The following is a 25657-nucleotide window of genomic DNA, read 5'->3' as shown; positions in this document are numbered from 1 at the left end:
CACAGAACATTCAGTTGGTATGAGGGAAGGTATGAGGCATAAACTTCACTGACCTTGACTATTTCGACTGCTAAATGCTAGTGAGTCAATCTATCTTTTGGGTCTGGGATTTGGCAAATATTCAGCCACTTCCACAATCTTAATAAATCTTGCACATAGCTGATCACTAATTGTTTCACAAGAACTCAGCCAAGATTCCTGCGCTGAATGGGCATATAAACCCCCTCTCCCTTAGGCTTCCCGATGTTTGAACTCTGTATGTGAGAATCACAGATTTAACACAAAAATTCTTCATTTTCTTTTCTGTCTCCCCACTAGCCCCCAGGCCTCCTCTCCCTCCAGTTAAGTCAAGAAACCAGTGAGTACAATGTCCCTTCATCTGAATTTCTAAAATACCTCACTTCGCCTATGGGCTGCGAGGATCAGCATATTGATATCGACAGTGGTGTTTATTCTACTCTTGCCATGGCAGAAGAATGATTAGTGAAGTCTTCAGTATGGACTGAACTCCTGCCATGGCTGCTCAGACAGAACATTGCTTTGCTCTCTTGGTATCTCCTCTGACAGGAAACCAGGATTAAGCCTGAAAGCTTTGATTCAGCCAAGTACTTAAGCAGCTGACCAGCAGCCATGCTGAAATCAACCTGATGACCCCTCTGGGCTTAAAGGCTGCCCCATGTTGAAGGACTTTGCTGAATCAGGCTTAGAACAAAGTGGTTTGGAATCTGGAAGTGGCTGTATCCAGCCCCTTGGTATTAGAGTTAAACCTCTTCACAAGGGCTTGATTTTTCTCCTGAGACTGGCCTAGTTAAAAACAGCGCATCAACCACCTACTTCAGTTATGGCCTTTAAAAAGTGATTTAAGGAACACAAATACTATATTTCAGGTTGAGAAAATATCATTATGGAGAGGACAACATTATTAATAAAATGTAAAAATGAAACTAATGTTAGATACTATATCTTAAATGAACAAAAGGCAGAAGATTCAGAATCAGAACGGGACTGATGCCTGAGTGTTACAGGGATATTTACACACGGGTAGATTGTAAAAGCAGCCTAGCAGAACGGCAGGTGTCCAGCTATAACAAGCTCCTGCTTGAACAACTTGCTTCACTTTTCTTTTTCCGGTTTTATGTCCTTTTGTATGTACATCCATTTCAATTAAAAAATGTAAGAAAAGTCTCTAATTTTACTCCATTTTTAAGGCAGAGTTGCTTCACACAATGCCACGTGATTAAGATTAATTATTCACCAAAGCAGTAATTACCCTCCAAAACTTTTTATTAGATAAATGCAGTATATACCTAGCTTGAAATGTCTAAAGGTTAGGCATCCAGTGTGAAGTACTGCCCCAGCTCCCTCTAGAGCAGTGGAGAAAAGACCTCCAGAGGGCAAATCATCTAATCTGTGTGAGATCCCTGTCTTAGTAAGGCATGAATCTTCCTGTGCAGGTCTGTCTCTACTCACTGACTCATGGAGGGGCCCAGGTACTCAGTCAGACTAGATGCCTAGCTTTGAGATGGTTATAATCAGGGGAGATTAAACCCAACCTGAATATTAAGGCAAACAGAACGTACTGGTTCTCTCAGAATTATTACAGCTCATCAAATAAACACGTTGAGTATACAGACATTAAAAAAGAAAAGAAACACGGAAAAAGGATTTGCATGAAGTAAGTAGACTTCATTACAGCAGCTGTAAAAGGCCTGGTTACAGCTTCAAAAAACGTTTCTTGAATGGATAAGCAAACATATCTACAGAGGCAAAAAGATACACAAATACACAAACACACAAACACACACTGCTATGGATATTGAAAGTTTGCATGGGCTCAGAGAAAAAACAGAAAAATCTCTTCAGGGCTGTTAACTACAAAAACATCTCCTTCAAGCTGCAAACTGAAGTCTGAGAGTGTACTTGGGGAAAGCACCATTATACGCCTTTGCTGTTCTTATATTTTTCTCTAAGCATCTACTGCTGGCCAGTGTCAGCTAAATGCCTAAACAGACTACTGATCTGAGCTGAACATCCTTCTCACGTTCCTATACATCTGCTCCTAGTTCTGCCTCTCCTTAGATTAAATATTTAATAATCTAATGATTTTTCTCCTGAAAATGTATCTATTTGATCTTACAGATTGAGTCATATCCTGGTTTCCCAAGCTACGGCAGTAAGTTATCCATGAGTCAAGGAAGGAATCCTGCAGCTATTCCCTTTGTGCGGTGGGTTCTTCTGTGCCAAACAGACTGCTCACTCACAGGCAGCAGGCGAGGAGGGGTGTTTCATAATGCCCTACCTTTTCATTGGTGCTTCAGCTTTTTTCCCTGTTTTTCCCTCAAAGATGTTGCTCTGGGATCTTCCACTTTCACTAGAGGTAAATACATATGACGGACAAGGATGGTGCTCATGAGTAAACCAGTCCAGGAGTGTTGTAAGTACGGCTATGGGCACCCAGCTACAGTAGGACTACTCCGCCGATCTTGTCTCCCCTAGCTTCAGGTAGACACCCTGACATTAGCAATGTTCAGTTATTAGCACTGACCAAGACGTCCGTGTTGCCGCAGCATCGTGCTACTTTTTTCCGTATGATACCTTTTACACTGAACGGACTCAGCTGCTTTTCAAGTCATTTTGCTTTTCTTGAAATGACCCACTGAGTAATTTCAGGCCTACGCCTCTATTTTCCTGAGACAAGAATCTCAGGAGAATTCTGTAATGTTTTTAACTTTACCTCCTGTGTCTCAAGATTAAGTTAGTCAAATGCTGCAAGATGAAACATCAGCTGTTCTGCCTTGGATAAGAAGACAGAACTTCTTTTTAGTCATTGAAGCAGGTTCTCCTTTGACTCCTCAAAACCCATTTGACTCTTTTGCAACCTGCTCTGATAAAATCATACAGCCACATACTTACTGGTGCACCGAGGCCACAAAAAGAGGGGTACAGAACCACTGTAACAATAAACTTTTTAAAATGTCTGCCTTGTTTGCAACCAGCTGACACAGTGTTAGCTGGGGGTATCCGCCTAAGAACTGGAGATCAAACATCATACAACAGCGCTTGAATTCACTAGTGTATACTGGGGAAATTTTTGATTTTCTTTGCCTACTGGAGAATTAATGACCCTCCACTGCTATCTTTGGTGTGGACATGAGATTTTTTCCATCGTGCTAACAACTGACTTACCTCCAGTAACAGCCTTTTGGCCTATCCTGCACACTGTTCTTGGCAGTGATTCTCTGACAGAAAGACCAGAATTAGCTTATGCTTCTTTTGACCAGCTGCTCCTTTTGTTTCTGTTATAAACCAGACCAGTGTACCAAAAGCCCTGATTTAAGCAGGGACTTTGGATTCCCTGATCCAGAACTGCATTCACTGCTCACACTGCAGCTTCGCTTTGAGAGAGAGAGACTCTGGAGGGATGTCACTTCCATGTGGGGAGAAAAGACAGCCAGGTCCCTCCCCAGAAAGCAGCACTCCCAGGCACATATAGAATGGAATGGATGGCATGTGGCCGGGTGGAGGGGAAGAGGAACAAAATGGGACCATGCTCAGTTCACCTTCATCATGGCCCAACAAGACCTCTGTGCTCTTCACTGTGGCACTGGGACGTGTACTAGAGCCAGTCCACTCCGAGCTGAACAAAGGGTGTTCATAGTACTCCTCATCCGAATTGTAGGGATCATCATCAGGCACAGACACTGAAATGGAGGGGGCCAGGTGCTTACGCCACTCCCTGCCGGCAGCAGGCCCACAGCCCGGGCAGTGGTGTAGCGGTCCCACCTTATCCTCCGCCCCTTCATCTACAAATAGACACACACAGACAAAAACTGCAGGACAGACAGACAGACAAAGAGAAGACAAGACAAGATGGACACATGCACTAGCAACCGAGCAACTATGTCATATGACAGAGTAGATGAAATCAGCCAGGCTACAAGTTAATGCAGAATGGAGAAATGAGGTTTCTACGCGTTTTAACACATAGGCCATGTTTGTGGTGTTTCCTGCAGTGTTTATGAACATTGGAAACCAATCATCAGAATAAGAGAATTTCAAAATTATACACTCATGATTTAGACGGATACATATTACACACAAACCACATGTCACAACTTGCACTGATACTCATCCAAATTACATGGCTGGATTGACTGTATTAAAAACCTCTAGAGTATCCCAACACAGCTGTATCCTTCAACATCAGGTGAAGTACTTGAAAGTGTAAATTAAAAAAAATTCTTTAATTATGGAACAAACCAACTTACACTTTAGTCAATGATGGTTTTGTTTCTCATTTATATCTATTTCAAACTTCTGCACTTTCTTCCTTTCCCTATAATTACGTAACATTTAAACAAAGAAAAAAAAAACTTTCCCTAAATTGCTGACTGCCTTTTTTCCTGATAAAGGCCGTATAAAGCTGCTCATAGCAATCTCTGTTAGTCCTATCTTTTTACATCGTTGTGCCATGTTTCGGTGGGTGAACTAGCTCCTGTCTAGGAATTTGCCAATGCTTTGGTATGACGGCTCTATTCACCCGTCATTGCAGCATCACAGATAGTCACATAATCATCGCAGGACCAGATCAGCTACTGACAGCTAGAGGGAGGGGGAGTCTGGGTTTGTTTCTGCAAGACAAAGAAAAATAACACAGCACAAGAAAACTGACTGGCCTGTCACCTGGCCCATACAAACCTACAGAGGAGACTTGGGAGTGTGTGCAGGCTAAGGTGCCCTCTGACCATGAATAAAGCCATGAAAAACTAAACATCTGGTACTGGAGAATATAAGTTTAAGTCCATTCTCTGTGTATAACAATTAGCAGCTGGGCAAACACTACATTCATCGGGTATCTTCTTGCTGCCTTTAGCAGCTATCCCACCAGATTTTCTATGGGTTTCAAAACGAGTTCATGTCCAGTGTCCCTGGCCTTCCTCCAGGCAATTACAACTTCAGAGTTTCCTCAGAGCTTCTAAGACTTTCAGATCCAAACCACTGAGTGAGAAAGTGAGTCTTTAGCACAGACAGCACACACATACTAACCGGATCTCTGTGTGTGACCTGAAAACAAGATGGTTCATGAATGCTGCTGTAACTACTATTACTCTAAGTCTCGGAAAGCAGTTTTTATCCATCCATATCATCTGGCCACATACTGTGACCAAACCAATTCCATCTAAAAGAACTCCCAGCTTCTTCCTGGCAAATAACAATAAGTTTTAAGTTTCCTTCTATAGCATACAATAACAAGACAACCTCTGCATCTTTAAAAAAGGCACCTTCTGCTTTCTGCGGCAACATGACAGCAAGTATCCTGTAATATAATGACATGCATTTCTTCCTCCTGGGAAAGGAATACTGTAATATCAACCCATTCAGGCTCAATCACCCGCAAAAGGAAGAAAAAATACTGTTTTTAATGTTAGTAGCTCCAACACGTATCATTGGGCTGTGAAAGGAAGATTAGCCATAGTTAAGATTCTGTGACGGTGCTGAAGCTGCCCAGGACTGAATGTGCACTTATGCACACACAGAAATGCCACCAATGGAGTATACTTTAAGAGAACCATCCTAACAGTTTCTTTCCAGGCACACAGAATGCTTCAAACACTGATAATTTAACTGCTTTGTTCCTGTAATGGAATCGAAACCCCAGATTTAAGGGTTTATACATGCTTAAAGAGTTAGGTGTGGAAAGATAAGCCAGCAACCTGCCTCTGCTGAGCAGGAAGCTCTGCAGAGCGCTGCAGTAGCAGATGATAAACACAGGGCTGAAACTCAACTCCCTGCATTTCCCTAGTGCTCAAGAGCTGCAGCAAGATCACAAGGAAGCATCCTGATGCACTTGCAGTGTAGAACTCAGGGAGCTCTTCTCCATACAAGCTCCTACAGCATTCAGTGAAAGATCTGAAGGGGCTCACTGTTTGCAAAAGACTCGTTGTAGAGGGTGAGGACACGTCGCAGTCGCAGGATACAAGAGACCAGGATGCAACTCCCTCTGAAACCTGAGAAGATTCAAAACGACAACTCCTGCTTCTTTGCAGGGTGCTCTAACACTAGATTATATATCATTCTGGATAAGAGTGGAAAGGAACGCAGTGCACTCACCTTCTCTTCTGCTGGAATTGGGACATTGTGGAGAAAAAAATACAAGGCAGATAGGGCCAGAAGCAGAACAGGGAAGAGAGAATGCGCACTATGGAGAATGAGGTTCAAATGGAAAAGGGGAGGTTCTCATTCCAGCTGTGGCTCGTATTTGTCCCAGATTTTTCAGAAATAAAATGCATCAACAAGAAGAGCAAAGATGAAACCTCAGGTTTACCTACCCATGTGAACAAGGCTGAAAATTCCTTCTTTACAGGCTCTGAATGGATTGTAGGCAGGAAAATACAGGCCCTGCTTCTTCTCTGTAATACTAGTAGAACTGGAAGCAATACGAATGCTTAATTCATATTACTGTGATGGACCAAAATCATTAGGAGTGTGAAGTCTGGTATTGTTGAGGGCTGTTATATCTGTGGCTATTACAGATTTACATTGTTTATTTATCAGTTTTAATAAAGATATTTTCGAACTTACTGCAGATAATTTCATTAACAGGATAATGATGTCTTTAAAGGAGAATATGCCTTTATTTCTGCAACAAGAAAAAATCCTTTCTTTGTTATTTTAGTCCCTTCTAATAGTTCTTTTCATCTCAAAGCCTGAGTAAAAATCCCCAATGTATTCTGAAGTCCAAGATTAAAATCACTTTTCATAAAGGCTAATTCTGCTTTTGCTTCCGGGTATCTTTTGAAAATACCTTTCGAGAAATAATTTTCCCTGGAGATAGATCTCTTTCTATAGGACTCTTAGGTTCTTTTCAGTTTGCAAAATATTCTTATTTGGAATATAAAGCTTACCCAAATGCCTACTTCAGAATGAAAGGCACTCCATCAAAACCATCCTCCTATCTTGTAACATTTAGATGCGTTTTTACATGAAGACAGTACTGACCATTGTCAAAAAGTGCAGCACACAAAAGAAACGTCAAGTTGGCAAGAGAATACCCCATCTGCCCTGCATGTCCAGATTCAACTGATAAAAGAATTAGATAGTGCTAAGGAAAATTTCATTTCCTGAGCAAAATCATGTTACAATAGTTGGAATAAATGAAATAATTTCAATAGGGCAAATTAGTTATCTTACCTCCTGCAGCAGTGAAAAGGGACAGGCTCATCTGAATGCTTTTCTGCAGCCAAATGAAAGAAAGAAACCTACATCCACTGACTCCTTTCTCTCATGAAATACACTTGACCCACAAACCTCTCTGCCTTTTCTACCTTTTTTTTTTTTTAATTTGTTTGCTGCATGGCTGGCCACATCCACCTTTGTCATGTCTACACCAGTGATTTCCTTCCTACTACGACTGAAGGAAGTCTCTTTTGGATTCAAAGCAATGCAACACACTGACAAGAGCATTAGGAAAATATTGTAAGAGAAGGCGGAAAAAGGAAGCCTGAGGTAGATACCCACACCAAATGCTAAGCTTTTTTTGTTCAACAACTGTAGAACTGGGTTAAATTTATAAATTGTATTCTACTAAGCAGAAAGACAGACAGGCAATGATATACTGATGTAAGGGTACGTGAAGGATGGATAGCTAGACGGCATAGGGAACTGAAGGCTTAAACAAGTACAGTACAAACTGGGCCAAGCCCTATTGAGGCAAACTCTAATGAATGAGAGCTTTGCCTGAATAAAAATGATGGGACAGGCTCAGCCAAGTCAGCAAAAGTTCAGTCTACCCACAAAAACTAAGGACCACATCTTTTAACATGGATCAGAACATAAAATGTTTGTGTTTCTTCTAGCTCGTTAACTAGATTGAACTGACAAGACTAATATTTTGAGGAAAAGCAAGATAAGACCTACTTCTGGAGAATACTTGTGCAAGAAGTCCCTTCTGTTCATCAACCAACCCTACTGTGAGCTGCAGTTCCAGAGCCGGACATAAACAACAAGCTTCCAGCTGAGCGCATTAGTAACTCAGCACATATTTCTGTCAGTACGTACTTGTGAATCTATGCTTTTAGAATCTATATAAGCCTCTGCTCTGAAAATAAAGAGTTGGATGAAAATCTTGTTATGGAAAAGCCTTTTTGACTAACCTCAAAGGAAATGATTTGAATGGTATTAAGAACTATAGCATTGTGTAAATCACCCAAAACGTCTCCCAAACACTGACCTTTCAAGTCCTTGCAACACCCCTGCGGAGTAGGTAAGTGCTATTATATTAACTCAATCCTACATGCAAGGAAAGAGAAAAACAACCATGTTAAGTGACTTGCTGAGTCATTTGCACAGCTGGGAACAGCACAGTCCAGTAGTTCATAATAACCTAGAATTGTAGAGTGTTTTGCCACCTTCTTGTGTTAATACAACTAGCAAGACGGTTTCCATTTGCTAAGTGGCCAATCCATAACCTCCTGTCAATTAATCAATACGGTTACTTTATAAAATCCTGAAATACATGCAGATAACACTGCTGATAGAAACGGTATGCAAAGCTAATCCTAAACTCAGGGTAATGGAAGAACCTTGACATTTGCCTGAAGCAGAAGAACAGGCCCTTTATTGCACTATGAAAAATCAAAAAGCATAAACTGAACTAGCCAAGTGAACTACACACACACACACACACAAAAAGTGGTGAAAACCCTGGTAACAATTCTAAAAGCCTTTGCTAATGCCCTCCTAGCTTCCTTTTCAGTTAATAGTTTTGATTGCCATTACCTCTGGGTGATGTGTCGAGGAACTGTTATACTATTTTTTCAACCGCAGTGGGCAGATGTTTTTGAAAAAAAAATCAATTAATCAAATTTTATATACTGGTTACTAACCACATCCAGTAGGTATTTCCAGTACAGTGGACTGCCAAATGGTGTGGTTAACACAGGCTGTAATTGCATTATCTCAAAAACGACTGGAGGATGGAACATGTCTAATTGCAGAGCGTCCTGATAAACTGAGAGTCAGACCATGTTAGCACATGAAATAGGAACTATCCAGTTGGAACATTAATGGAGGCTCTGTGTTAAAATACCAACTAAGTTTGTTCAGCAGACAGTAAGAATTTATTTCCATGCAAAAAAAAAAAAAAAAAAAAAAAAAAGCTAAAAGAAAATCCAAGATGGCAATTGGCACATAAAAGCGCTGTTCCCATGGCAGAGTTCACTGGCCAGTCCCTGGGGGTTCTGAGCACCAAGTCCTTTCCTCACGTCCATAACATATGGCTCTGTTTTAACATACTGCTGTCTCCCCTACATTGATGGCCCTGATGCTGCAGGCTACTTCGGTTGAACATAGTACTGACATACATGCTTACCACTGAGACTGTAACTTCACTGGGATTTAGGCATCTGCTTAAAATTAAAGCTAGTGCTTAAGTCCTTTGCTAGACAGGGATTTTAGCAAAAGGAAAATGCAGAGATCATGGGCTACCAGGACTGACTATTCACCATGCAGAACAGAGTAGAAATTTACTTTGTGAGGCTGCAATTTGACTTCAGAACCCCCAATACACATAGGCATTGAAGCATAAACTAGAAACCGAAGACCAAAGAAATGATCCCACTCTGAATCTCCTCGCTTTCATGCATTTAAGATTCCAAAATAAAGTTAATGCTGATTTAAAAAAAGCTAAACAAATCCTAAAAACCCAAAAATGACCCATATGGAACCACAGGTTTGGTGACCATGTTGAGATAGTAGATATCTTGGATCATACTGTGTTTGACAGATAAAAGGGCTATCATCACCATCTTTTTTTCTTTATTATGGACATAGTTAACACAACCTGTCAGTTACCTCTGTGCATAGGCTTCTACCTCATCCATGCATTGCAGTTGGTTTGCAGATGGGGAATTATTGCTGGGGAATGCCTTGTCTTTCACATGAAGCTGGCAGAAAGTTTCTCCATTTTCCGATTCCCCCATCCTTTAGATTCCTGTCTCATGCCTGGCTGACAGCCGTACACTGCAGCGTCCGGGAGACCCTTACCTTCCTCCAGAGTTCCCGTCTGTTCTGCAGCTGGCGACGGAGGCGGGGAAGGAGGCAAGTTGGCCGACTCTTCAACTGCTAGAAATCGAACGATGGAAATGAGAAACAGCAATTAATTCCCAGGAGGCCAATGCTCGATGCAAGCTGCAGGCAGCCTGCTCTGCCCAGTGGAGAGAATCATTCAATGGGGACTGTGTTAGTGGATTCTCAGACAGACGCCCTTTTAAAATACCTGAAATTTTAAAGCTATAATAAAAGGATTTTTCTTCGCATTGTTTTCAAAATTCTAGTCACAGAGTACAACACAAAAACCAAGCACAAGGTGCCACTTAAGAAAACTTTCAGTCAAAAGGCAGCAACAATAAAATATTAGAGAAAGAGAGACACAAATCCAGGCTGATTATCTGGAACCACGAGAAACTGGCCTCCAGTCGCTTCAGTTTACGTTGAGCACATGGACAAAAACATTCTGCAAGCTTTTTTTCTTTTTTTCTTCTGCTGAGTTAAGATTAATCACAGAATACATGCAAATATTCCTTGTCTAAATAAAAAAGACATTAGCTAGAGGTACCACTTCAGGCAAGCAGAATATGACAATAGGGAACTTATGTCAGCCATCACACATTAGTGATTCAGCTGAGCAAGGTGCTGTAAAGAAGCCTAAATCTGCTGTGGTTTTAGATTCATTCCCAGTCATGAGACTAGATGCTGAAACCACGTGGGTTTTTTTTCCTAGTAATTTCAATGGAAGTATGATGAAATCCTGAACAAGCTGCTTCTTAAATGAAGTCAGTATAACCTCTGCATCTGATGTTCCACTAGGCATTTTGAGATAATACTCTTTTTTTTAAACAAACAAACAAACAAACAAACAAACAAAAACACTCTGGGGCTTAGCCACCAAAAGAAACCCAGCCACAAATCTGTTTCAACAGATCCGTGTTATAAATGGCTCCTACCGACAGGCAGAGCTCAGTTTCTGATCCAGGGCTTCTTCCCAAGCATAGTAGGGCCAGTTTCAAAGCCCCTGAAGAATTTCCCCTGGCCTCCTTTCTATTGAATTTAGCATGGTTTAGAATAGACCCTTATGTGACTTGCCCGTAAGACGCGCTTTTCAGCAGCGGACTATTTATGCTTTCATTACAGTGCAATTCTACCTGCATTTATGTAACAGTCTCTGACCATGGGAACTGTTAACACCAACTGTTGCTAACTGAAGATGCATTGCTCATAATACATTTAAAATGCCTTATCTAATTAGACATAAGTGAATACTCAGTTTTGCCTCACGCAGGCCCCAGTGAACACTCTGTGCTTACATATATACCAAGTGCTTTGCAGAATTGGGGTCTTTCATGTAAAATTGAGGCTCTGCAAAGAAGGGAATTATTGAGCATCACATCTCCCTGCTGCACTTCCAGTTCAAAACTAATTCAATGAAGCAAAAGATCTTGGGAACCAAATTTTCAACAAATGTTTTTAATTACTAATTGACCTTAAATCATGCCTAAGCAGAGTCCAGCCGTTGTACCAAACACAGCAAGAGTGCCTGTGGGAAAAATACCACAAGGCGTCATTTTGATTCAGATCAGAACGTATGCTCAGCACAATTCATGCCAGGGCAGGCTTACGAGCCTTTCACCGCCTCAGGACAGAGTTCAACCTTTCTCTGGCATTTGGTGTACAAGTTTTGGGCTACCATGGAAGTTTTCCAGCAGGGAGGAAGGGCATATTACCTGACAGAATGATTATAAGTACGGAATGTTTATATATAATTGTATTTCAAAGAAACTCCACAAAGGAGCCAGCAGCAGGGTGAGGGCACAGCATGGACTTTGTGGCCAGCGGGACTATTGCCAGGCTGGACCACCGTGCTTCCACCCTGTGTCACCCCACCTTGCTCCGCCTGAGCGTTACCTCTTCTCCCACCCTCGCCTTACGTTCCATATTCCTCTCTGCTTTTTCCTGGGCTGCTCTTCCTTCATCTTTTTGAGTAGCTATGACCCAACCATAAAAACCTCACTTGTTGGGTCCCACCAAACACAACAACAACGACAAAACTGCCACCAGTAATCACATTCACAGATGCTCTGCTCAGAAGTCAGAAACCACGTGGGGAACTGCTGTTGTGAGCACACAGCGAACGAGACAGTCAAAGGTATGTGGTGAACTGGGGGAACGAGTATAACTATCATTAAGGGGTTTCAAAACGTATCCAGCAGCGCTCTAGGTTACCCCTAACTATGATCTACATGAATACACATTTGTATCATTTCTATATATCTGTAGGTATAACATTTGCAGACACAAGGATACTTCCAACATTCTTCATCTTGTTTTACCTAAAGGTAGTGGTCCAGGCTGATCTTTGTGCTGGGCTTCTTTTTCCTGTTCGCCTTTCAGGACTGCTACAGCTTCGGCTGTTACTACTTGCACTATCCTTGCAGACACTTCTTCTGTGGCAGTAACAAAATTAATAAAACAAAGAAAGGTATATTAATGAGAAAGTATTTTTTTAATTATGAAGATTAGTTTAAATAAAAATAATGGAGGCTGATATAATCCATTTTTAAAAGGTAATCTTTTTCCTGAAACAGAGGCAAATCATGAAAAATAAAATGGAAGGACCAGATTTTCCAAAGATCCCTGGAAAATGCTGAGTATTTATGAAAACCAGGACCTGAGCCTTTGCAGTAAGTATACAGCATCGTTAGTAAATGCTCTCCCTTATGTCTGTTGGGTGGAACGTGCAGCAACTGCAAAAATTTAAGATGTTTGTTCATTAAACGTCTACAATCTTTTTCTTCCATTTAGTGTTTTGCAAACAGAGGCAGAAAGGCAAACTGAGTAATGAGATTTATTGACATGTAATATATGGAGTTCTCTGCATTCTTACATGTACTTTGGATGATATTTCTTCCCATCAGCGTATGATTAGTATGCATTAAAGGCATTTCCCAGAGAGACATCTAAGGCTATGCTGATGAGGGTCTTCAAACAGAAGGGCCAGATAACATTTCTATACGATTAAAACATAGTAATTTGTCTTCCTCACCCTTTTAAGTCTGCAATATAAAGCTTTACTGAAACAGTAGGTCTGAACATCATGCAAACGAACTGCAGAGGAGAACGTCTGTCGGGCAGACTGAAGCTCGCGGGCACCTGTCTCAGGCGCAGGCTCGGCTCCAGGCCTGAGGAGGTGCGTGGCACTGAGACACGGTGTGCTCGAAGGCCTGCCCTCGGCTTTCGCCCACCTCCCACACGTGCTGCGTGCCCGGGGGGCCGAGGCATTCGGTGCCCTAGCGAGCGGGAGGGTGTCAGCAGGCCTGTGCAAGAGTAAATGCTTCCACGTGTGAGACAGCACACGTCAGCTCTGGGCCCACCTAAAGGAGCAGTGCCGAGCCAGCAGGCACGCGACTGCACGTGGAAGTCACCAGAGAGGTTTCCTTACGTGCACCTCAGGCACCTCTGCTCTAGCAAACCAAGGGGTTTACGGGTTATCCGGCAGAGCCGTCTACAAAAGAATTCAGACAAAAAGGGCTTGATTTACTCACCTGCGTGTTTGCCGTCTTCCCTTACTCATTAATCAACATACTCCATCCTCTCACAGCCAGATTCAGTGTAAATACAACTCCACTCTTTAGCTATTTCTGAGTGTTGCTACACCCCACCAGTGGAGACAGAAATTTCGAATGAAGACTGCAATATACCCTTCTCTTCTGGTCAAACACCACAGAAACCCCATTAATCACCATCACCGAATAAAACCTCTCTGCTCACCCATTACTACTCCCTTCAGGCAACGACCGGCCGGGGAAGCGAAGTATACTTACATCAGTGCCCTACATGCAACCCTGCAGCAACCATCCTAACCAGTGACGCTGTCCATTAGATTAATAATGAAGATCTCTTCTCACTGCTAGCACTCTTGCAGGATTCCTTTTTTCTTTTTTAATGTAAGGCTAATTTTCTTCATTTGTCCCCCAGCAAAGCAGATTTTTTCTCCAAAGAAGCATCGATGTAAGTTACTTGACTTTCACAGTCACACTCGTCTAAAAACAAAATGCTACGTTAATCTCTCTTTTGCATAAACTGAATACATAATGAGGTATTAAAAAACCCACTGGCAAAGAACATTTCCTTTATAATTGTGTGTATTTATATCTTACAATTCACTTCCCTCTTGACTGGTAGCCAGGAGGGCAGTGACTGCAACACAGTTTTACTGGCTGCAGCCAACAGCGGGTGGTGATGGATGAGTATGTCAGAACCACCACCAAACAGTGAAAAAATAATCTGAATTAAAAAAATGTGTTAGCCCAAGAATAAACGAGTATAAATTTGCCAAGGATAAATTCTGGCTAGAAAACTGAAGACATTTTCCTATTGTCAGAAGAGTGAAGTTCTGGAGAAATTTTCCAAATAGCAGGAAAAATTTCAGCTGGTTTTTGAGATGGCGCCTGTTACATTCATGGAAGGGACTACACGATATGGATGCCTGCATTAAGCGAAGACTGAACGTGGCAATGCTAGTCCTCTCTCCCTCCAGCCAACGATGAGTCCCCAGTGTATCAGATGAACCTCCACTTCATGATTATCGAGCAGCCTAACACCCTAAATCAGCTAATGCGTGTGGTTAGTTTCCTAACAACAGGAGTGTTGATTTGGAGCCCACCAATCTTCCCTGATGCCTTTTTGGGGCAAGTTTGTTAGGAAAATAATTTTTTTAGGCTTATTTTCACGTTAAAATTTTAAGAAAAGGCTGCAATTAGTTTTTCAGATGCAGAATTTAACATACAGCAGATTTAGTACTCTGAACTATGTCCAAAGGAGACCTACTTGGTCACCTCCTCTGCATCACTCGGGCTGCTGCAAGCCTCCTTCCAGCAAGGTAAGATGAATCCCTACTAAAAATGAGCTTCTTTGTTATGGAATTTCTACTTGTCAACATCAAACCTGGTTCTAGGGTGCAAATGGGCTCTTCAAAGGCTAGAAGGCAGTTCCCGCTCTCTCAGCAATCTTTCTTATTTAATTTGCTGGCAACAAAGATTACGTTCAACAGAGAGATAGGACTGGGGGCAGAAGGTTACCTCCTGAAAAATGGAAACTTCAATTTCAGAATATCCAGAATAAATAAATAAAAATACAAACGGCCTCTGGGGGGTTTTATCAAGAAAGGCTCACTTTTGAGCACTCTGTTGATGGATATTTTGGGTGACACAGGAGGCACAGGCAGTTCGCCAGAAGAGCAGTGTTTTTGCTCTACATGACTGCTGCAAAAGGACAGACATTTTTATACTAATGGACACTATAAATAGCAGATCCAATGGGTAAGTCAAATCCTCACAGGGCAGTTATTGAGACTCTTCATAGTCTCCTTATGGTTCAGTTAAAGTTCAAGGAAGCCTAATGACAAAGAACATAAAAAGAAAAAGGAGAGTTAGCTAGCCTGGATGCCAGGCAAATTCTTCACAGACTAAAAGCTTTGGCTTCATTAAAGAGAGTTCTGTTTGTAGAGATTTATTTTCCCTCTACTTAACCAGGTAGACATTCTCTGACTCTACCTTGTGCCACAAAAACAGCACTAACCAATGACAAGTAACACCAAATATGTACGTCTTAACGCCGACACGGACCCTGGCTTCACGTATGACTCCAGCGCAACGGAAGAACGGCAGCGTTGCTTCTGTCAGTGTTTCTGCAGACAGCAAAATGCTGCTCCTTCCTACCAAGGTGTCGGTGCCTACGATACAAGACACAGACTGAGTCTCCCAGTTTGATTTCAGGGAACGCAGTACAGTACAGGCCACTTCGGGGGGGCGGGGGGGGAGGCAGTGAAATGAAGTCACCAGAGCAGTCCCTGCACCAGGTGAGGAACAAGCTCACAAAGCTCAAACCCGTTCCACTAAGGCAGAGAAGACACAGGAAAGTGGCCTGACCAGCACTACAGAGGACTGCAGCCGCAGCAGGGTTACCTCTCGGTGACAGGCCAAAAGGCAGCCCTCAAACGTGCACCCCATAACGGAGAGAAGGCATCGCGAAAGATCCTCAGACAGAGCTTTCAAAAGCTCCTTGACAACGGGCAGGCTCAGCCGAGAGGCCAGGAACTAACAGGCACCCGGACAGCACTTCTGCCTCTCCCTTAAAGGCTGTCACTTCAGACCAAGGCCCGACTGTGCTGCCAGGCCACATCTGCCCAGTTGCTCCTCGCACCGTAGCTGTTGTCTGGTGGGGAAGAGAGTGCTCTGCTCTGCTGAGAGGGCACGCAGGCATCCTTCTTGAGCATTACGTTCACTTAAACCAAAATTAAAACTCGAACCAGTAAGTACCTTCTGCTTCTGCTCTTGGAAGCCAGCCTGACTCTTTTATAATCTCATGAACACCAGCCACCAGGATGCCAGATCAGGACATCTGGAGTCCTTCTGCCCCACGGGGAACTCAGGGACAAACCCTTTCAGGGCAACAGCATGTGCAGAAGATGCTGGACAAGCTGCTGATGGCATGGGGAGCCACGACCTTTCCTCTTTGCTGGCTTTAATAGGTCCTACAGCTGCAGAAGTTACCGCCGCCTCTATAGACAAGGGCTCGCCCTCTAACAGACCCTGACGCAAGCCACACAGCAGGGGAGGCTACCTGCGTGGTCCAGCGCTCTCCTGCCCCAGAGCAGCCTGCTGGGATCCAGCCCAGACGCTGGGCACAACACCCTGCACACGGTGATACAAAATTAGGAAGGACCAACTCCTGGGCCCTGGCCTTTTCCTCTGCAAGGCAGCTCAAGAAGCAAATGATGAAAGGGTGGCTTTATACCATCTCCTGATCCTGGGCTGACAATCCCTTGGCTTACCCGAGGGTGCAGGTGCTGCCTAATCCCCATGCCAGCCTGCTCTGGCACTGACTTTTAAACTGCAGTAGGAGTCATCCAGACACCTGAGAGATCCTCCTTCATCGAGAGAGACTCAACCAGATGCTGCTAAAGCAAGGTTACAGGCTAGAGCACTGCCACAGCAGAGCCAAAGATCTGGGAGCAGACCCTGTAAATGGCCAAGATGGCATCTCAAAGCCCTCTTTCACTTCTTACTGATGTTGCCGCAGCTGTCAACGGACTGCACATGCCTCCGCTGTCCCCTGAATCCATTACCTACATTACTTTCATTTCCCAGGACACCTTTCCAGCCCATTAGGTCTTTTAACACAGAGGTTTACCAGCCCAGGTGACATACATACGTGTGGTGACAGGGATCTTTAAAGAAGGTGTCTGAGCTTTCACCAAAAATTTCCAGCAAATTATTGCAAATAATAGGCAACTATAATAGCAAGAGCAAAAATTAGGTCTGTGATAGATCCCCACAGTGATGCATGGTGTGTCCGCTCCTTTCATGACCTTGTAAACTGTTTTCTTTCAGCCTCCGGCGCTTTTTCTCTCTCTTTCTCTTCAAACCTACAATAACCTCAGGCTCAACCCACTGAAGAGCTGAGTTGGTGACAACCACTTTTTAGGTGAAACTGCTCAGGCTCAAACATTTGCCTCTGAAAGTCCTCATCCAACAGGATCTTTCACCTCTTGCCGTACTGGAGCAGAATTGTCCCTCACGCTTTGCTAACGCTTCCTCACACCTCCACGCTGCAGAGCAGCGGCTCTTGAGTTAGCAGTAGCCATGGAAGATGCCATCTGGTCTCCGCAAAGCAGAACTTGTTTAGGGCAGAAACAAAGTTTAATGTGGTGGAACTGCAGGCACAACAAAAGCTCCAGGAGAAAACTGAAGGAAAGGGTCGCTAGGAAGGCGGCCAGAAAGGAGGAGACTGAAAACTTCACACTCATTTGCAGTGTCACCCCTCAGACTCCAACCAAGAAAATTAACAGTCAGATGGGTTAAAGCAAAGGATAATTAAAGCTCATGCAGGACAGAAGCTCAAACAGGGACAAAGAAAGATGCAAACAGATGGAAAGAATAAAATAATATGTTTCCTTCATTTTGCTGCATTGTAGGCAAGGAGCACAGGCAAGGCATGTCAAAAGGATTAGCTACATGTGTGCTCGCAGAATTGGGAAAACAAAGCAATTTCAGTCAAAATGCTCCTGTCAAAAACCTCAGTAGGGTGCAGACCAGTTTCCAAGGTAACCAGCACTAATTGTTGGCATGGTGGAATCAAGTCAACAACAAAAGCACAAAGTAGCCTGCATTGCTTAGTGAGGCAAACTATCCCGAATATACTCCTTCAGAAAAGAACGACGCAGAGTTGCTATTTGCAATCCTTGACAAATTTGAAAAGCAAACGGGACTGATGGATTTTTCCCTCCCAGGACTACAACTCGGGGTGCAGCAGGACTCTAAACCAAACAGCTCTTTGTTTAGAGGCATTAGGCAGTCCCCTGCGGGCAGGTCCTGAATTCACCCTCAGCTCTCCCGCAAGCCAGCGGGACTTCTGTTGGAGCAAAGACTGCTGAAATTCTGGGGAAAAGAGACCTATGTTTGACCCAGTGACACTTCTGATGGAAAAAAGGAAGACACAGCTTGGAATTTGTCACTGGGATTATGATGACTCTAAGTATGGCTTTTTGCACTTGTGTTGAAAAAGAAATACACAGTGGCAATCAAAACAGCATGAACAGCTCAAATAAAACACAAATAATGCCAACAGATTAGTACTTGATATTGAAGAAAAAAGTACTAACGTAGCTTTACAGAATTCAAATATTAGCTCTCAAATGGCTTTCGTGAGTGTAAATATTTTGCTGTAAGTAGGTCCTTGATCTGGATGTTGGCAATATCAACAGTAATTGGCAGGAGATATGAAGGCAAATAATGGGAACATCAGCTTTTGAATTAAAGGAAACTACAACATAACTGACAAGTATTATTTTCCTAATAAACTCATTGACTTTAACGTCTTGTAGTATCAACAACGATAGCGAGAGACCAATTAAGTCACAAGAACTTACCAACTAACCAACTAAACAGCTCAGAAAAGGCTTATGCTTTGGGAAACTAAAAGTTCTGGTTATACAATACATTGAACCCCAACAGTACAGACACTCAAACAGATTATCCTTTGGCAAAAGACATGTTGTAGTGGCTGTGAAAAAGGCATCTAGATGGACACCTGAGATACCACGTTCACATCCTGGCATGCCCAGAGCAAATGGCTCATGTGTCCATATCCTTGGGTACTTCATGTATTCAGCAGACCCTCCTACCTACCCCTAGATCCAAGAATCTGAATCATCGGCATCCGGACCCTTAACATACCTGCTCTGCAACATGATAAACCCTAGGAAACAAGGCTGGTGTTTGGCTGTAACCGAGCCGGGCCCTACCCCTGCCCTGCCCGGCTGTAAAGGACGTGTGAGCTGCCGGGCACCTGAGCCTGCTGCACGGCATCTGGGCTGCACGCACCACTGCGGCCCCCGGCCCTGGGGCCCCCCGGGGCTGCCTCCACACCTTCTGCGTTTACTTCAGCTCCACTGCCCTGGTAGCATCTGCCTGGTCACCTTCTTCAGCGAGGGCTGGACACCCGCTCCCAACTGCCATGGCACACGAGCAGCACAACCCGAAAGGGAGCTCCTGCCACGAGCCAGCAGCAATCGTGAGAGCTCCGGTTAGCCACCTCCTCCAGCTCCCCAAACACATCCCCGCTGCGTGCTCAGTAGTCAGAGGCCTCTGCTACACTGTCTAGCAGCTGTAAAACAAAACACCATGGGATCAGTTCACACCCTCCCCTTTAAATATGAAAGTCACTTAAAACGGAGTCGCACGAATGTCAGCACAATAAAGCAATGCTTTAAAAATGAACCCTCATTACTGCAAATACTTGCTCCCTATGCATCTCCTGAGTCACATCTCCTTAAGTTACTGACTGCAATAAAATATTTACTACCATCAGCATTTCCTAGCCAAATCAGAGGTGGGAAAAACTAACTGGGTTCTATTTTGTCTGATGCATCATCGACGCAACGTACAGCCCGCGTGCGACACCGAAGCAGCCAAAGGCGGGACCTCAGCCCGTGCAATCCAGCGAGGTCCCCCGGCTTTCCCAGGGCTTGGTATCAGCTCAAAACATCACCTGCATGTAAGCAGCAGCTGTATTTCTTTTTCACTCAAACATGGACTCCTCAGGACTCATGCAGGAAGAAAGCATTTTGGCTTCAAAACAGAGAAAGTGGTATTTAGTCCTCTGAGTGTGAACAAATACACGTAATAGGTAACTAGCTTTTAAATCAGAATTTGCCTTGAACTTAATTATGTGTTAAAATTTTAAATAAGCTGACTTTTAAGGACTAATTCACTTTTGATATAAATAGGAGAACAGCCCACAGAAGTCAATGGAGCTACAGCCACCTACACCAGGAGATGACATGTCTCTTAAAGTTCTTTTTTAGCTCTTTTTGAGCTGATTTTAAATACTCGTTACAGTGCTTCCTGTGATGAAAAAAAAAAGAAGTACGTTAGACAAACTGCTGAATTTAAGTTTAAAATTAACATTAACTGTGCGTGCACTGTGTGGGATTTATAGTCATGCCTGTTTCAGTGACTGAAAATCATTCCGTCAATGCAACAGAATTTTGATTCACCCCATTGGGGCCCTGGTAACACGTAAGTGCAGCACTATGGTGCCCTTTTCCCCTTAAGGCTCGAACACCGCTAACAGCTAGCTCTGCAATGCAGCAACGCTGCCCGGCTCAGCTGCTCGCAGCCTTGCTGCCCAGCGGGACCTCCCGGCTGCACCTGGACGGACGTCGCTCCCTCACCGGCCGGGAGGAGCACCGTGGCGGACTTGCACGTGGGCGTCCGTGAGCGCTCCCACAGACAGGCAGACAGTAGAAAAGGTCCTGTGGCACATACGGATTAACCAAGTCCCACAGAGGACTTGATGTGGGGATTTCCAGAGCAGTTCAGCTCTTAGCAGCTGTGTGCCCTGCTCAGCAACTCTGTGGTCTCCCTCCCTCTCCTCTGGCGCTATCCCCGCAGATGGGCTCGGATGGACTCTTTAGAGAGTCTCGTCTCTGCCAAGCTACCACCGCTGACCCACACTCACCTCCAACCATTCATGGGGCCTTCTGTCCACTGCCTCCCTACCTACCCTTGGAAACTACTGTCCCCCACCTCTAACTAAACAAAATCATTAGAGAAGAGAAATGTGCACCCGTATAGAAGTGAGGTGCAAGAGATGCATTAAAAGCACTCCATGCACCTTCTGCACTACCTCCTCCATTTCCCCTAGCAGAGCTGTCTTCCCTGCGCCCTAAAAATGTGTGCGAGCTTCTGCTGCCCTGGGGCCGGGGGCACCCAGGAGCTGTGGGGACAGCCGAGAGCAGGGCTGGCATCACCGCAGCCGTCAGGAGGGGTCTGCTTCTGGGGCAGAGCAGGAGAGCAGCTACGCAAGTTCAGGCCGCGGCTGGGGTAACGCAGAGGGTACGAAGAGGGAGCATGAAAAAGTGCCAGATGCAACTTAATGGAGGAAAGAGAGGACAAGAAGAAAGAGCTGTCACAGCAGTTGTTTAGAAGGACAACACTTTCTTAAATAAGGACAAAAGGGACCGTGAAAGGAAGGAGAAAGCAGCTCAGACAGGCACAGCTAAGGATTAGTTAACTTTAGAGCTCACCGGCAACCTGCATGGGCTGCATTACCCTGGACGTGGCATTTGGCATCTGCCCAGGATGTGGGGTAACATAAAACAGCCACAGCTGAAGCCATTTTCTTCTCTCATATACAGTGCAAGGCTATGGATGAAAACAGTTTTGGTGTGTCAGCAAGACTGTCACATCTACACGGCACTGGCAGCTGATACTTCTGCTCTTCTTTATGTATCTGTCTCTCCAGATGCACAGCGGTAGGGACAGAGCAACAGCCTGTAGACCACCTTCATCATAACTGCCATAGGCAGCATAGGTTGCTTGGAGCTGCACCAAGCTGATCGTGTACTGTTATGAATTAGTCTCAAGGAGTGAAATATGAGCAGAAAAAGTGAAATACATCGAGTTTATTTTCCCCTCCCAGAGCCTAAACTGCCTCGAAGTGAAGTTGATTTCCATGAAGTATTCAATGTACTCAGTCCGGAGTGAGAACGACTCTCTGGAAAGCAGCTAACAAGTTTTCCTGCCTTGGAGGTAAAGATATCTCACAGTTATTTGCCAAATACTGCATGCAGTCGAAGTTAAAGCATTGAAGTTCTTCCACGGGCAGGAGAAGGGCTCACTCGCACAACCTAATGTCCAAGGCTGGAGTACCTCGAGTTTGCTGCACTTCTGCAGGTGCTGTGGAAGGCCCCAAGGATAACGCAGAGCAACCAAGGCTGCGAGTAATCAAGGCTGCGCTTCTGAACCATCGCCTCAGAAGGGGCCTTCCAAGCCCAACCGTCTCTGCTCCGCGGTAGGTCAGTGAGATTGCACAGGAAAATGTAAATGCTTTGCTCAATATCTCCCGAGAAATGAGTGACAGAGGCACAACCAGAACGCAGCCCTCACTCTGGGTTTTGCCTTTGGATTCCCGGATCAACCTTTCCACAGCTGGTACGGGGAGGCACTGCCTTACCAGTGCTCACCTGCCGCCCAACACCAGTCGCTTTATGTACATTTCCATTCCTTCAATTGGCAAAGGCATGCAATCCTGCATTCATCACCACGATTTAAATTAAAGCAAGCAGCTATCTACCAGTAGTAACTCCACACAGCTAACAAAAAAAAAAAAAAAAAAAAATCAAAACACCACTTCATACTAGATGCTGCAGTCCTGACTCTGAAGATGAATGCAGCAAGAGAAGAGAGGAGTTTGTCCTCTGTATTTTAACCTCACAGATTAAAACAGCAGGGAAGACGAAGATGGGGGTTTTATCCCTGGCTTCCTTCTAATCTTTCATTCCAGCTCCTTGTTTGAATTCAAACTCCGATGGCCTTGCCTTCCCATCTTCATACAGAGGAGCTCATCAGGGTTAGGCAAACCAAGAGATTTACATACATACATATCACACATGGATATATCTTGCACCCTAAATAAACCCCAAAGAAAAAATGTCCTGCCATGTTCATGGAAGTCTTGCCTCAGTGAGGACAGCAGAAAGAAATCTCGAATTGCAAAGCGCTCCTGGTCTCCGTCTCTCTATCTACCCCGTCTCCCTTAACCTTGAGAAGCAAATGCTGGAGGAAAGGAAAAAAAAAAAACAACCAGATGCTCGCTTCCTTTGTGAGCCAGCCTGGATGTGGCTCAGAAGCGCCACAGAGACGCTGCGCCCTCCTGAATGCTAAACAAGCTCCCGGGCTGCAGGCTCGCTCTCCGCAGAGCTTACAAAGAGACCTCGCTCAGCGCACCGAGCTGTTGGCATGGCAACACGCAAAAAAAGCAGCAGCGCCTGGCAGCAGCAGCGCAGTAGTAGCAGGCTGTTTGTGCGGCTCCTTATTTTCGCAAGTGATCTGCAGGCACCCACCCCCGGCTGCAGGGAGGTTAAACCCCCCGTTGCCCGTGCGCGCCAGGAGGGCTGGCCGGGAAGCCCGCCGGCTCGGGGACGGGACGGCGGGGGAGCTCTGGTGCGCTGCCACCGCCAAGTGCACCGAACCACAAGCACTGGCCTCCGTACGGGAGAGAGGGATTTGCAAAGGCGCTAGGCCAGGGGTTCCCGGCTAGCGCAGGGCTGGGGCTCCGCGCTCCCCTGCCCCACGGGCTGCCAGACCCACAGAGCGGGGAACTGCCAGGGCAGGAGGCGAGGGAGCCGGGGAACGCGGCGGGCAATGCCCACCGGCAGCTCCGACGGAGGCCGGGGGGTTACCAAGGAGGAAATTACCGCCTCCTTTCCAAGGCAGCTTTGGAGAAGAAGTTGCCATTTTAGCTCTGCCCGAAACAAGAACGGCTTGTGTGGCTGCAGAACAAGGCTCTGTTGTTTGCTAGCGAACCTTCCTCCAACTTCTGCTCTCAGATCGACACTGAGATGGAAAATCCCATCCCAGCATGGGCTGCAGTGATAAGACCGTCTAGCTGCAGTCACAAAAGACGTCTGCCCACTGCCAAATATCGCCCGGTGGGCCACGGTTTTGAACAGGGCCTCTGGATACAACCGTCTCCTCAGTCATACAACTAATGCCGGTACTGGAGGACTGAGATCAGCCCGCAGAAAGGGCCAAGCGGGGAGCTACGACCCTGCAGAGCAGCCAGCGGCAGAGGAGGCTGGGGAGGAAGCACAGACAGACAAGAGGCAAATATTTGACCACAAAACGTGGAGACTAAAACAAAAATTTAACCCCCAGGATGGGTATCCTTTATTTGATGGGCTAGTCATCCTTCAGATAAGAAGGAAGGACACTATCCAGAACGAAAAGCAGCAGAGACCGGTCGGTTTGGCACCCAACTCCAATCTGGCAACATCTGCCCAGAACAACAACGCCTGGAGCTATTTTTAAAAGGCAATCATAATAAACAGCGATCGTACCACACAAACTGAATTAATAGCGTGGTTGGAACAATACGTTATCAGAGATATCTCATCCATATTCCAGGCGCATTGTTCGATGCCGCATCTCTGAGGTCGGTATCGATTACGTTGTCTGGCAACGCTGACTGCAACAAGTCAGAGCTCCCGTTGCCAGGCCAACACCGGCAGCAGCCTTTCGCTCTCCCTCCTTAAAGAAGCACAGCTGCTTACGCCTCTTCCTCTTATGATGCTCATACTGTAACACGAAAACACCAACGTGAATCAAAACAGCAGGGAGCACAAAGGAAATAACTGCTTAATTCCCTCTCGCAGCCAGACACAACCTTGATGCGGCGTGAATGCAACTCTGTTGGTTTTGAGGGTGTTATTGCACCCGGTCCAGTTTAAGGTCCAGCTTTCAAAACTGAATCAGAACCGTACACGGGCATTTTCCAAGGAGCTTTAAGGACAGAAGACCTCTTTGGCAAATCCGATGCCAACAGAAGCTGCTGGTTTGGGCTGCGGACTTTTGAAATTACATCTCCTGTTACATCTGCTATGTCCTAGCGTAAAGAAACACTCAACATCCAGAGAGCAAGTCACAAAAATGACTGGCAAAAAGTTAAGGAAAAGAGAAAGAGCGAGATACTGACTGCCTGATTTCTGGAGTCCCAAGAGGGGACAGAGCCAACTCCCAAGAGAGGGTAGGAGGACTGGGCAAAAAGGGACAGCTTACTGGATTTAGTGACCGATAGTGCCGGCCACAGAAGAATCTGCAGAGACAAGGACAAATATGTCCACAGCAGTTACTGAATATTCAGAGGGAAAGGATAGCTGGGGATGGGGGACGCATGGGAAAAGGCGGAATTTCTCTGGCCCCATTCCCAGTCCTCTGCCAAGGAACAACTGAGGAGGACCCTACAGGAAGCCTGAAAGAGAATGGTAAAAATAACATTTTCTAAAAGTGCCCCAAAGAGGCTCTGCTGCCTCCGCCTATGCTCTCTTCAGCAACATAACTGGATCGTGTCTAAAATATTCCAATTACGTATCCCAGAAAATAACACTTGTATTTCACCTAACATACAGAAGGAGAATTTCAGAAGTCTGGTATGTTTGCCTGCATCTAAGTCAGCAAAGATGCTGGTGCACGGTGTGCAGTAATTACTATCACATTTCCTGGGGAAAGGGAGGGAGAGCAAAATGCCTAATGAACTG

At 44.9% G+C, this 25657-nt stretch overlaps 1 protein-coding gene across 32 annotated transcripts in view; it reads right to left on the bottom strand.

Annotated features, from left to right (window-relative positions):
- Positions 1-25657, bottom strand: part of MAP2 (microtubule associated protein 2) — a 273633-nt gene that overhangs the window by 41936 nt on the left and 206040 nt on the right. For 25 of the 32 annotated variants that reach the window (XM_064515289.1, XM_064515292.1, XM_026116678.2 and 22 more), the window contains 2 exons: positions 12387-12500; positions 10045-10122 (listed from right to left, as the gene is read on the bottom strand). In XM_064515289.1, coding sequence (XP_064371359.1) covers positions 10045-10122; positions 12387-12500 — 192 coding nt within the window. The remainder of the gene's footprint in view (positions 1-10044; positions 10123-12386; positions 12501-25657) is intronic. The other 7 variants (XM_064515299.1, XM_064515321.1, XM_064515320.1 and 4 more) reach the window with 1 other exon arrangement.

The sequence above is a fragment of the Dromaius novaehollandiae genome, chromosome 7 (assembly GCF_036370855.1).
Source record: "Dromaius novaehollandiae isolate bDroNov1 chromosome 7, bDroNov1.hap1, whole genome shotgun sequence".
Lineage (NCBI taxonomy): Eukaryota > Metazoa > Chordata > Aves > Casuariiformes > Dromaiidae > Dromaius > Dromaius novaehollandiae.
The sequence above is the reverse complement of the archived record's forward strand: the minus strand, read 5'-3'. Positions and strand labels throughout refer to the sequence as shown.